The sequence below is a fragment of the Drosophila busckii genome, chromosome 4, assembly GCF_011750605.1.
Source record: "Drosophila busckii strain San Diego stock center, stock number 13000-0081.31 chromosome 4, ASM1175060v1, whole genome shotgun sequence".
Taxonomy (NCBI): domain Eukaryota; kingdom Metazoa; phylum Arthropoda; class Insecta; order Diptera; family Drosophilidae; genus Drosophila; species Drosophila busckii.
The window spans coordinates 685,317-698,680 of NC_046609.1; the positions used below are offsets into that span (position 1 = coordinate 685,317).

The 13,364-nt window shown below is 33.9% G+C and overlaps 3 protein-coding genes across 6 annotated transcripts; 2 read left to right on the forward strand and 1 right to left on the reverse strand.

Annotated features, from left to right (window-relative positions):
• Positions 1–5,944: 5,944 nt before the first annotated feature.
• On the forward strand, positions 5,945–8,039 carry LOC108607416 (UV excision repair protein RAD23 homolog A). Its single transcript, XM_017998207.2, has 6 exons — positions 5,945–6,103; positions 6,297–6,375; positions 6,441–7,100; positions 7,294–7,388; positions 7,448–7,783; positions 7,847–8,039. The coding sequence occupies exons 1-6, from the start codon at positions 6,038–6,040 to the stop codon at positions 7,955–7,957; spliced, it is 1,347 nt and encodes a 448-aa protein (XP_017853696.1). The 5' UTR covers positions 5,945–6,037; the 3' UTR covers positions 7,958–8,039.
• An 805-nt stretch (positions 8,040–8,844) lies between these two features.
• LOC108607417 (RING finger protein 11) lies at positions 8,845–11,839 on the reverse strand. Of its 4 annotated transcripts, none has more exons than XM_017998211.1 (3): positions 11,784–11,839; positions 9,530–9,649; positions 8,845–9,446 (listed from the first exon to the last, which is right to left on the reverse strand). In XM_017998211.1, exons 2-3 carry the CDS (start codon positions 9,626–9,628, stop codon positions 9,087–9,089), a joined length of 459 nt encoding a protein of 152 aa, XP_017853700.1. In that variant the 5' UTR covers positions 9,629–9,649; positions 11,784–11,839; the 3' UTR covers positions 8,845–9,086. The 4 variants fall into 4 exon arrangements, with proteins under 4 accessions (XP_017853700.1, XP_017853698.1, XP_017853699.1 ...); XM_017998209.1 differs by lacking the exon at positions 11,784–11,839 and adding an exon at positions 11,751–11,781; XM_017998210.1 differs by lacking the exon at positions 11,784–11,839 and adding an exon at positions 11,740–11,770.
• Positions 11,840–12,086: 247 nt separating this feature from the next.
• LOC108607355 (zinc transporter ZIP9-B) lies at positions 12,087–13,315 on the forward strand. The gene is made up of 3 exons (XM_017998049.2): positions 12,087–12,222; positions 12,277–12,583; positions 12,642–13,315. Exons 1-3 carry the CDS (start codon positions 12,124–12,126, stop codon positions 13,178–13,180), a joined length of 945 nt encoding a protein of 314 aa, XP_017853538.1. The 5' UTR covers positions 12,087–12,123; the 3' UTR covers positions 13,181–13,315.
• The last annotated feature ends 49 nt before the right edge of the window (positions 13,316–13,364 follow it).

Genomic DNA, 13,364 nt, shown 5'->3' on the forward strand with positions numbered 1-13,364 from the left:
TTCGGTGGTGTCCGTCTTACAACTAAATAGCTGCCATTAATATGTCCAAAATAAAAATTTCAAAAATCTAAAAAAAATATGTGCCAATCCGCCTTCAAAATTAAAACAAATATTTTTTCTAGGGCAAAACTTTAAAACACTCTCAAATCTACCTTATAGATTATATATGATTTTAATATTTAAGTCAGGGATTTGTCAATGTTCACCCTCATACAGCCTACATTCATAAAAAGTACTACTGTCGTTGAATTGATAATACAAATACAATATTAAAAATGTTTTAATTCTAGATTTTCATTTTGTTCTCTTTAACATAAATGTGAGGCCCTCGATAGCATTTAATTATTATTTCAGATCATTAAATTATTATTTTAAAATCCATTAAAAATGTTAAGTTTTTAATATTTAAGTATTAATATTTATCGATTTCGATATAAGTCGACCCATCGACATATAGCTATGATTTTCGTTTTCCATTTAATAGCAATAAATTATTTAATATGGAGTATTTTTTATTTCTTGTTTTCGTTATATTTTTAATTTATCTCAATTTCGATGTCGAGAATCGACATTCGACACACGCGGAAATATGAAACGTTTAAAAATTAAGCGGTGTTCCATCAATTGCAGATTTGCACTATCGATTTATTTCGATATACATATTTTCATTTATGAAAGCATATACGAAATTTTAAAAATTAAGCGGTGTTGCAGAAATTACTATTTAAATTGAATTCCGCTGAATGTATATCCGCGCAGAAATTAGCATCGCCTACCTTGACAGCGAAAATAAAAATCGAACCAATTGGCATCATGGGACGTTTAGCGAATTCGGAGCTGACTAAGCGGATTTTTTAGCGCCACAGCGGAAGTTCACTTCATTCAAGCGGAAGTAATTTCAGTGGAACCTAGAGCTGTAAAAACATCAATGGTAATATCGAAAATATCGATGGTGGCGCCCTGGTCAGTTCCACCTATTGTTTTAGGACTATAGCGATAGTCCATCGCTACGACATTTTCCCACCACTTCCTACTGATGTGAGATGCGTCCACTGGCCCAAATTGCCAGAAGACTGCTGTGTGTGACCGTCAAATGGTCTGAATCCAAAGGGATTCTTCAATAGTAACGATGTTTGCACTAAAAAATCTTAAACTATCGATGGCGCTACTATCGATGGTTTTACAGCTCTAGTGGGACCCATGATTGCATTGGAAACTGTAGAGCTGAAAAAACATCATCATCATCAGCTTCCACGCATCGATGTGTTTGGGAAAATAACATCAATGTATCGATCTTTTTTCTTCGGGAAATTTTAAAATTGTTATATGTATCAGAGAACGAGGACGGTATGAGTGCATTTACCCTAAAAATTACCATGTTACTTACCTGCTGTCGTATCGGCGCCGCTGCCAGTGCAGACAGCAAGCGAGATTATTTCTCGCTTATGCTGTTGACAGCCGATCGCATTTTGTGAGCGTGCACATTTTTCTACGGCCTTGTCTATCGTGACGTTGCTGGACCCATCAGAGAACGGCAATTGTGTCATTTTTTAAGCACAATGGTAGCACACACAAATAACAAGTGCGAGACCATACGCGCACAATGGCAACACGGGACAATATACGCACACAGACACAACAACAAATTGTGTGTGCGGCGCACAAGCAGCGCACAAAACACCCAGAGAGATCTGTTTTGCTTCGGGAAAGAATTGCCTGCGCACAAAATGCTGCTCAGATCAGTTTTTCTACGCACAAGTAATTGCATTGTGGTCTCATCCACAATTTCGCTTGTGTGTGGCAGTACCATCATGGTAGTACGCTTGTGTTTTTAGGTCTTGTGCACTCTTGCCGCTCTCTGGCACCCATGCCTTGTCTTGTGAGTAAGCGCCCTTGCCCATGTATTGTGTGATCGCGTATGTAGTACTTACGTACAAACATACTATGTACCCATACCCATGATTTGTGGGTGCCACCACTTTAAAAGTACCACCAATGCTGTTCTCTGATATGATATTTTCTGATTCAAGGATAATTACATATGTATGTATGTACATGTAAGTATGTATGTATGTTTAAAAATAAAAGGAAATCAAATGAAAAATTAAAAAAGAAATAACAAGTCCGTCTCAGACAAAAGCTTAATGCTAACAGAAAAATCAACAATTGAGATATATATTTTTGCTTATGAAAACAATCCATATAATGTATTATTGATATCCAAGTCTACAATGTTATGTTTATAGTTACATTCCAGTAATCTAAAGGATTTAAGCTAGACTCCAGGTTATCAGTGTTAAAATATTGACGAATAGTCAAAATGGAGTCAACTCGACTACTCCGAATCCGTTGCGCTATATGTTTCCCCAAGAACTCAAAAAGTGGAGCCTGTGTTGTGGACGTTGGTGTTGGCAGTTACAAGTTTGATGAAACCGAAGTTTTAGGCGAGGTTCTGTTGAGTGATGACAGCTCGTTTTCTAAAAATTTTTCTGCCCCAGATTAAAAGAGTTGAAGAACCCTTCTCTTTTTCTTGTTTTTTCCAGCTCTAGAAAACTAAAGGCAAGCAACACGGAAGAGCCCTTTATTGTTGGACTTAGGCCAACACACACATATATACTAAGGAAGTTTTGGTTGCGCATATTTTGTGAACTCTGCGCACAGCACGTTTTCGCTGCATTGCCATATAATGCTGCGCAAGCATCAAAGCTTGTCCACTGCATTCTTTGTTTTTACAAACTTTAAACTTTTGTTTAAAATTAAATTTAGCATCAGAGGAATACATATGTTCAAAAATTGTCCATAAGCATAATATCAGACGCACATGGGCTTGTACAATAGACATTCCAAACAGATAATTTAATATATATATTTTCGTCCTTTTAAATATTGTCACCACATTTATATTACAATCATGCATACAAACTTACAGCAACAAACTTTTTCATACACGACGTGGAATTTTTTTGGTGAAACGTCAGCAAAGCCGCTGTCCATGTGGAAAATTGAAATATGAATGGGAATCAGTCGAGAAATTTATAATGTTCATGTGCGATTTATTTCAAATTTTCCGTTATATATTGGGATAGTAAATCATACGCTTTTTTATATACATTGAAAGAGATTGGGAATTGTAAAAAAAAGTATATAAAAATCGACTGCTCAACATTATAGTTAATAATATCATCAATCAGTAAAACTTCTTAAGTGATTTTCCTGTGGGACAGATAATAGAAGTTGGAGTGATTGCTGTGGAGCCAGTGAAACGTCCTCTTTTGCGCGATTGTATCGGGATTGTATTTAAAAAATTATGCTCGATCGATAATATCGATAGTACCTTCGATAGCTCGACCCCCACATAAATGGACGAACAAGTACATGTAAAAATTATGATATTAAGCAATAATAACTATTTAATATTATATTTATGGCAATGACAGAAAAGTATTTTCAGAAAACTCCTGTTTAAAAGTACCATTAATAGTTTGTAGTAGTTTTCGGAATGAAGAGAAAAATGACTGAAGTCTTATATGTATATGTGTAAAGAAGCGTTTTGTTTTGAAATGATTGCCATCAGAAATATGGTAGAACAACAAAAATATATTAACATATATAATACATATGAATAAGCAATACAGATATTGCGTTATATCGAGATACTATAAATATATATATGGATATTTTTTCGTTTAAATATTAACTATCAATTTGAATATTTGAATATTCTCAATATCACATATGACAGTTTCAAAAATATCAACAAACTTAAATTCATCTTGCATATCGTGTTGGCTGTCCAAAAGTTAATCATTAAGGACAAGCCCGTACACTATAATCAGAAACTATCGGTGGTTGTCACAAAAAATCCGTCGATATTAAGGCTGAGAAATATCGACGTTTCAATATATCGATGATTCCGATATTTGATTTTTAGAACATCGAAAATATCGTAATAATTTATTTATAGTAGTTGAAAAAGTTTGTGTTAGTGATGTAAGTTTGGGTCGAAACTTCGATGTCGATGTTTGCAAAATGATAAATCGATGTTGTGTGAAAAATAGGCTAGAAACTTCGATGCAGCGATGCTTTCAACTAATTGTGCTATAGTTCATTAATTCAATTTTTAGAATTTGAATTTTGTTATTGAGATATATGGATAAATTAAATAAAAACTAATTAAGACTACAAAAAAAATGCCTTTTTAGTTTTTTCTTTTTTGATTGGTTAAACTATATCAACTCATGATTTTTTTCATAGTCTTGTGGTCAATGCAATACAGCAATAAATGCTTCCTTAGCAGTCTGTTTCATTAAATACCACAGTCCGCTATATTTCTAAAGCTTTAAGCAATAGAAATTTTTATTGCAACGCTATTATGCACTGCAGGCACTTCAACATGTTTATCAACTTTATGAAGGGACCACAGGTGCTTCTTCATGTTGGTGGTGTTTCCCGCAGTCTTCAAAATTTTGTGCGCAAATGTTGCATTTTGCGGTATTACCGTTAACTGTCGTGAAGTGCTTCCAGCAAAAGCTTGTCTTTGTTGTTATTCTGGAATAAATACATTTGTAATTGCAAATAACTATAGTTATATATATGCTTTTCACATTATACTTACTTTGGCATTGCAAACACATGATAAATTAAAACTAAAACCGGGAATTATCAGTGTGGCATACGGAAAACATCGAAAAGCATTGCTCAAACATTTTCGATGATCGATGTTATTTACATCACTAGTTTGTGTATGCCTAGTTCTGATTACTTGTGCTGGGAAAACATCGATGTTTCCCTACATCGCTGTTTTTGAGGGAAACCATCGATGTATCGAAGCTTTTTAGGGCGCCAAATTGACAATTGGCAATTTAATTTAAAATATTTTTTTCAGCAGGCGCATATTTCAAAATTCCGCCCTTTTCCGACCCGGCAAATAATAAAATATTGAATAACTTTTATGTTTTAGCTGTTTGAAAAAATCAAATCAAAAATTAAATTTCATGTTTCACTTAAAATCTAAATTGAGTTTAACTCAAAAAATCAAATCATAAATTAAATATCATGTTTCACTTAAAATCTAAATTGAGTTTAACCTAAAAAATCAAATCAAAAATTAAATGTCATAATTCACTTAAAATGAGATTAACTAAATAAACAAATACAAATTATTTTTTGATTTTTTTAAATCAAAATGAACTAAATAGAAGAGATCCATTCGTTTTTGTTTAAAAATAAAATTATATTAACATTTTTTGCCTTCAGGCCACTGCGCTTCTCACCAACTACGAGGCCTGCCTTGTGACTTTAATAGTTTTTTGTATTTACCATTGAGTAATTGCTCCTTCAACGTCTTCTCCATTTCTCGCACTACCAACACCAATATCCGCCTAAAACCCATAATAAAAATACTTGAATTATATATTTAATTTAACAAAATGTAAAAATAGTTATAGCTTACCAATTCGTTCTCGCTTTTTTCCCTCTCAATGATGTTAAATGGTTTTCGTTTTTAGTGTTGGTAACATTTGAGAAAAAATCGATCATCGGAAAAACATCGATGTTTTTGAACAAATTAAAAACATCGATGTATCGATATTTTTCCGATGTTGTTTCCAGCACTACTGCTTACATTACGCACTCGGTGCTGTCTGAAATTGAAAAGTATAAAGAATTTATTTATTTTAATTATATTTCGGCTTTATTTAGTTTATATAAGAAACTTTAAAACAAACAAAGATTTATTCTACATTCAGTCTTCGGTTACTAACTAGAGATCGCTGTTTTTATTCATAAATAGTAGTTTATCTTCTATGTTAAATTTGAGTGCGCAACGACGGTCCGAAATTATTCGCCCAACCTTGCTGAACAAACTTTCGGATTCGATACATCGATGCAAAAAAAACATTATTCGAAACCATTGACAAAAACATCGATGTTTCTACAGCTCAAATCGATACCTCCGTACAACTCTGCTGCACCACTCTAGATGACAAACATTTTCGTGAGAACAAACTCAAAGAAAGCAGCCTAATAATTTAACAAAATGCTTATAACTGTAAAAAATCTGCAACAACAAACATTCTCAATTGAATTTGAACCTCAAAAAACGGTAAACAGTGACAGAAAAATTAGAGTTGCAAGTACATACATACATACATACAGTTACATGTGTAAATGCATTCCTACAAAATGTACATGCATACATATATGTATGTATATATATATGTATATGTGTATATATGCATGTCAATAAAATAAATTAATATATGATTCTCTTATATATATATTCCATGACATCGTAGGTCTTGGAGCTGAAGAAAGCCATTTTTAATGTTCGTGGCGCGGACTATGTTGTCGAAAAACAGAAATTGATTTATGCAGGTGCGTTATTACACAACAATCTAATTTCTGTTTGCTAAAGAAGTATATTGTGTTTTTGATTTAAGGAGTGATATTAACAGACGAACGTACAATTAACTCATATAAAGTCGATGAGAAAAAGTTCATTGTGGTGATGTTGACTCGAGACATCAGCAGTGGAACTGGCAGCGGAAGCAATTCAAGAACAGATAACAAAACAGATGTCGCTGTAGCGGGACCGTCGAATCAGCAGATACAGAGATCATCAACAGATGTCTTGGTAACAGAGAAAAGTACGGTACAGAAGTCAGATGAACCAAATGCATTGGCCGCCGCCGCAACAAATACAAAGACAGTTGACGAAAAATCTAGCAACAGAACAGCCAGTGATGAAGTTAGTGAAGCCAACAGAGAAGTTCAATCTATCGTTGCGGACACAGATTATTCCAGCATCGATTTGGCCGGCGAGTTGGCAAACGCATCCATTCAAACTCGTGCAGAATCAAATTTGCTGATGGGCGTCGATTACAATCGGACAGTGACCTCAATGGTCGAAATGGGCTATCCTCGAGAGCAAGTTGAGCGCGCCATGGCAGCCAGTTTTAATAATCCTGAACGCGCTGTAGAATATTTGATAAACGGCATACCACTGGAAAATAATATCTTTAATCCAAGCGCCGAAGATGAGAGGGAGTCGCATTTGAGTCAGGTCTCGGGGACTGGTGCGCCGGTAGACTCTTCCGCTGGTAAAATATAGTTCCCTCCTTTTAACTTAATATACCCATGAAAACAGAACTTTACAAGTATTTTTATACACGCATGTTAAAATTGTAGAAAATTTCTCTTACTGCGAGAAAATTCGTTTTGCGATATCAAAACTAAATTATATACAACTTTAATTTTAAATTGTTACTAAATGCGAATCTCTTAAAATTTTAGATCCATTTGAATTTTTACGCAGTCAGCCACAATTTTTACAGATGCGCTCTTTAATCTATCAAAATCCGCACCTATTACATGCCGTTTTACAACAGGTTAGTTATTTATTAATCGACACTGACCTTTAATCCAGAAATGCACATTAAATTCTCAGATTGGCCAAACGAACCCGGCTCTACTTCAGCTTATTTCTGAGAATCAAGATGCATTTTTAAATATGTTAAATCAACCTCTGGAAGGTGAAGTAGGAGATAATGCGCATAGGACTGCAAGCATAAGGAGCAACGAAAGCATGGCCGCATCAACAGTGCAAGATTCAACACGAGAGAACCAGCGCTCTGTTGCTGGATCAGCAATTCGGACTGTATCAACAAATGCCTCCGAGGGTGATGGCTTGGGGTTGGGTACAACTGAAAGAGAAAGGAATATACAGTCCGAAAATCCGGCAACTTTTCGATTGACGCCGCAGGACCAAGACGCAATAGAAAGGGTATGTCCCTTATGCATTAATTAAAATCAATAAATTACACCAATAAGTATTTTATTGTTCCAGCTTAAAGCCATGGGTTTTCCAGAGGGTCTTGTTCTGCAAGCTTACTTTGCATGCGAAAAAGATGAGGAGCTTGCAGCTAATTTTTTACTTTCATCTAGTTTTGACGATTAGCCCGCTTACAAATGGCCAGGCATGTTGGATTTTTTTTAAACAAACTACATAATAATAAAAATGATTAAAGGAAGATATTGTAATTAATATTAAATAAAATACTATATCTCAATTTTCTACAGATGGTATGCTGAATGTTCATAAAAATGTAAAGTTTAATCGGAACAGTGTCCGGTCGCTTTATGACCGTTTAAAATAACTGGTACCCAAATCATCATCGTAAGAAACTGAAATAATTGGTTTAAGTTGAATTTTATTTATTTCGGGTACTTCAGGTAAATTTCCTTCTTACATTCAACTTACTTTAATCGAATTATGTCTAACCTCAAATGTTAGGGCGGACATATTCATGACAGTACCCCTACGAGCTTAAGAGAATGAGCATAGCTCCACCGTAGATCTGTTCACTATTATAATGATCAAATTCAAAACAAGAACAAGAAAGGACATCATTCCAAACACAACCGCTTACGCGTCACAGACCGTTTTTACTGTAGCGTCACCAGGCATTGGTCCAAAACATGCTAAAGCTTGTGTGTGCTGAATTAGATTTTTTCAATTTTTAATTGAGGATTATGTGGGGCTTGCATATTCATTTACTAAATAAGACTCAATAATGGAAACTGCACTTATAATGAGAATTTAAGATTCCGCATTTATTGACAGTATAATATTGTTTAAAGCTAAGCAATAGGATTACACTAAGAGTTTACATATTAAGTATTTATTAAAGCTACGCTTTAAATATGTACACCGACACTCCGTAGATTGTTAGATTTTCTTTGAGTATATTTACTCTTTTTTTAAGTTAATTATTTTAAATATTGTTTGGTTTTTTATTTCTTTAGCGCTAATAAGAAGTATCATTTAAAAATTATAAATTTTATATATATGTATGTAGTTGTAAGCAAAAACCAAATGACTGAAATAGTTACAATAGAAGTACATACATATGTCAATGTTCCAATAACGTATATGTGATTGTATAATTTTGAAAATTTTCTGTCGACACGATTCGTTTTGTAATTTTAAGTAGCACTAAGCTAACCATAGGCTCTAATTCTGAATTGTGTTATAACGCAGATCACACACTGCACGGAAATACACTTAAATGTTGAAGAAATCATCGTTATGTTTCGTAACTGGTTAACAAAGCAGCATCGACTGGTTCCAAACAACTTGGGCAAGTTAAGCTACGCATAAGCCAATCATCAATACAATGTACATGATAAATGTGCATGCAAGGCAAAAAGCGTACAGCTTCATCTACACAAAATTCTACCATACATATTACGCATTCACGAGCTTTTTTTTTTGAATTGCCATCGTATGTGCCAATAGGCAGATGCTGCACTAAACCGATTCGTTTGGCGATCTTTATTTGATCTTCCTCAGATAATGGCGGGGCTGAGGTAGAAACGACGACTGTGTGCTGACTGTTAATAAAGTTGGAACTGGATGATGGATAAAACATTTGCTGCGTTGATTCCTATCACATCAGAATCATAAAAAATTGCAATACATACATTTGTATGTATATAAAATTTTTTGGAAAATATAAAACTCTATTACCTGATATATTTGCATTGGTCCATTCTCGTGTCCTGTATTTTCACTTCCCCGAATAAGTGATATATCATCTCCGCTACTCTTTTTTAAGCAATTACCCATGTTTTGGATAAATAAGGACTCCTAGAAATAGGAATATCTCGTAATTAATTATGGGATATAAAAATACTAAAAATTCACGTATATATATGTTAAAATGGTCTATTTTCGATTAATCAAGTATATTCAAAAAGAAAACGCAAATTAATATTCACAAAACAAATAAATAAGATTACAAAGATAATCGATACTGTAACGATTGTTTACTTGAAGCCTGTCATCAAAACTGTATGTGTAAGAAATGCTGTTTAATTAAATAAAAAAATGAATAGGAAAAATTTAATTTCAAAGAACTACATATCTATTTTGCATAAGTCTACATAATATACATAATTGTGGTTTAGTTCGATTCATTATAAGGGCAATATCACTGAAAACAGTGATCTATGTTTGTAAAAAGACCCATATGTATGTGTGCTAAAATACAAAAGACGCCTAACCCTAGTCCACACCTAGAGACATCACTAGCCTACATCATGGACGACCCACGCCATGGCAATACAATTTCAACATATTTCTCTTTTTTTATTTACCAGTCCCAGTGGATGTATTAAAAAACTCACGAGAAAGCTGACCCAACTTTATGGCATTTAAGTCAATTGGTTATTTTCTCTTAATAAGAATAAATAATTTATTAAAGATGTACACTTACTTAATTTGGTTCATCATCACCCCAGGATTCGAACTCACGACCATCAATAGACTGATAGTTTATAAATGAGACTACCCACATAGCGAACTTTTCAACGAAGTGTTTAATAAAAAATGGAAAAGGTTGAAGTTATGCAAGTGTATGTAACAGGGAGTAGTAACAGTATATATTCTTGATCAGCAAGACAAAGATCAATAAAGCCATGTCCGTCTGTATGAGCAACCAGAACTCAGAGATAGAGTAACCAAGTTTGGTATGTAGGTTTTTCTATTTCCGAAACAACTCGCTTATATTTTTGAAAATTGTATTTCCAATTTTTCATAAATTGCTGCCGTTTCAACAGACAGCGTTGTATGTGTAAGCCCTATACTATACCTATAACTTTACTATGCCCTCTTCAACGTGTATTGGCGGCACCCAACTTTAATGCATAGTTATTTATTGTTAAACACAGCAAAAGAAAAAATAAAAGCGTAGTGTCCTGGATATAGGAGCACCTACATACGAAATTTGGTTGGTGTAGCTATTATAGTTGCTGAGAAACACGCACTCATAAAGACGGACATGGCTATATCGACTATGGACGAACGGACATACTGACTTGTCTTATATTACTGATAAATAATATATTGCCTCTGCCTATTGCACAACTTCATGATACCCTTCTCCATTTTTTACAAAAATGTCAAAGTGTATAAAAACAAAAACGTTGGGGGCAGCCAACTTTTTAATAAATTTTGCCATTGCATCAAACACACACAAGCAATTAAATATTATCGGAAATAGGACCACCTACATATGCATGTACATACATACATACAAACCAAATATGGTTGGTACAAATGTTCGTGTTGCTCTTAGAGGCAGACAGATGGAAGGACAGGGCCCAATCGACTCAGTGTCTCTTGCTGATCAAGAATATAAATCCATATGTATGTACGTTATGGGATCTGCCATATGTGCATATATTTATGTGCATATATGTATGTATGTACATACATATGTACATAATATGAATGCATATATGTTTGTACGAGCATACTTTTTATGAAACAATTGAATTTTTACGAATTGAATACGTAAACTCTCTTATTATCTTCGACTTTTGCAAAAGTATTAAAAAAATAATAAAAAGTTTCTAGAATTTAACTCTTTAACTCGTTCCAATAATTAGTTATTCATTTTTGTCACAAATTTCACATATTTCTGTAGCACTTGCCAGGGTTTGTGTAGTCTAATAATGCCCAAATTAATTTTCACACATTTTTTTTTTTTCTACATTTAATAATAATAGATGGTAAACTTTAAAAAATAAGGGACACCCTAATTTACATATTGTTGTATGTATTACACATTGTACACTGCATATACAAATATATATAAATTTATTTTATGATTGTTATTTAATACATATGCACAACTATTTCATATATTTTAAAAGTCAAACGTTTTCACTGTTTACCTAAACAATACCTTCTTAGCTAAAATAAATTCTGTTTTATTTACTTTTTAGTTGTATTGTCTTTTTTTCAGAGATGGGTATTCAGAAATAGATATGTGTATATCGCTTAGAGCTGGATGAATTGAACACCAGTCTGGTTAACTTTCTAGTCTTACTGAGCTAGACCTACACTTACTTACATACTATGAAATAAGATTAATTCGGGCATATATAAAATATTTATTTAAAATGTACTTTATATAAATTTATCCCGGACCAATGTGGTATTTTTACTTGGTATCTAAATTGCTTTTTAAAAAATGCATATCGAAGTATCGATATCTTAATTACAATTTTCATGTCAAAAATCGAGTCGAGTTGGCATCAAAGCAGACTGTATCAATAATGACAGAGGAAACGGTAATTCTTCTATTGCTAGTGATTGTTATGTTAGTGGGATCCTATTTATCTGGCAGTATACCGCTTGTAATGAAGCTGAGCGAAGTAGGTACTTTGTATTATACGTATTCATATATTAGTATGTGTTGTGCTTTATAGGAGAAATTAAAATTTGTTACTCTGCTTGGAGCTGGGTTATTAGTAGGAACGGCTCTTACTGTTATCATACCTGAGGGAATACGTTCATTATATATGGAGAATCGACGAATACACACAGTTGACGCAGATTCTACGCATAGCGAGTCACACTCACAGGATTACTCACGTACAATCGGATTGTCTTTGGTGTTAGGTTTTGTTTTCATGATGCTTGTCGATCAAGTCTCGCAACAAAAATCATCCAAAAAGGGTTCTGAGAGTGAAAAGAATATAACTGCAACTCTGGGATTAGTTGTACACGCAGCAGGTTGGTTTAATCTACTTTTTTAATTATGAATAACATTACATTTTTATTCCTTACGCAGCTGATGGAGTCGCCCTTGGAGCTGCAGCTACAACAAGTCATCAGGACGTTGAAATAATAGTGTTTCTAGCTATAATGTTACACAAGGCGCCAGCGGCATTTGGTTTAGTTAGCTTTCTCTTGCATGAGAAAGTCGAGCGACAACAGATACGAAAACATTTGGCTATATTCTCACTTTCAGCACCTTTGTTGACGTTACTTACATATTTCGGAATTGGCCAGGAGCAAAAAGAAACACTTAACTCTGTAAATGCAACCGGCATTGCTATGCTCTTTTCAGCTGGAACATTTTTGTACGTAGCCACCGTACATGTATTGCCCGAATTAACACATACGGGGCACATCGAGCAACATCACAAGAAAGGTGTCTCTAGTTCCGGTGCTGACTATCATTTATTAGAAGAATCTCGTCAAATTAACTTAAGTGAAATGAATATTGTAGGGACCGGATCAGTGCAAGCCATAAGTTATGGCGAACTTGCTATTATGATATGTGGCGCTCTTCTTCCACTAATCATCACATTTGGGCATCATCATTGACTGCAAAATAATTGATGTGCATACAGCATTCCCACAGCGTACTCTGTAATTTGTAAATAAACTGTCGTTAACTGTATAGATTTTCGATGCAAATTCATTAGGTGATTTTTTTTTTACAAAACAACAGTTTTAATAAATTGAATTTTAAAAGATAAGTTTTTTAGATTTCTTTTTTTTTTTTTTA

Bases quoted from the DNA above. Each gene is read 5' to 3' on its own strand.
- LOC108607417 (XM_017998211.1), bottom strand. From the start codon at position 9,628: ATGGGTAATTGCTTAAAAAAGAGTAGCGGAGATGATATATCACTTATT. The intron at 9,447-9,529 runs GTAATAGAGTTT...CTGATGTGATAG, and splicing joins GACCAATGCAAATATATCAG to GAATCAACGCAGCAAATGTT.
- LOC108607355 (XM_017998049.2), top strand. From the start codon at position 12,124: ATGACAGAGGAAACGGTAATTCTTCTATTGCTAGTGATTGTTATGTTA. The intron at 12,223-12,276 runs GTAGGTACTTTG...TGTGCTTTATAG, and splicing joins TTGTAATGAAGCTGAGCGAA to GAGAAATTAAAATTTGTTAC. The intron at 12,584-12,641 runs GTTGGTTTAATC...TTCCTTACGCAG, and splicing joins ATTAGTTGTACACGCAGCAG to CTGATGGAGTCGCCCTTGGA.
- LOC108607416 (XM_017998207.2), top strand. From the start codon at position 6,038: ATGCTTATAACTGTAAAAAATCTGCAACAACAAACATTCTCAATTGAA. The intron at 6,104-6,296 runs GTAAACAGTGAC...ATGACATCGTAG, and splicing joins AATTTGAACCTCAAAAAACG to GTCTTGGAGCTGAAGAAAGC. The intron at 7,101-7,293 runs GTAAAATATAGT...TTAAAATTTTAG, and splicing joins GCCGGTAGACTCTTCCGCTG to ATCCATTTGAATTTTTACGC.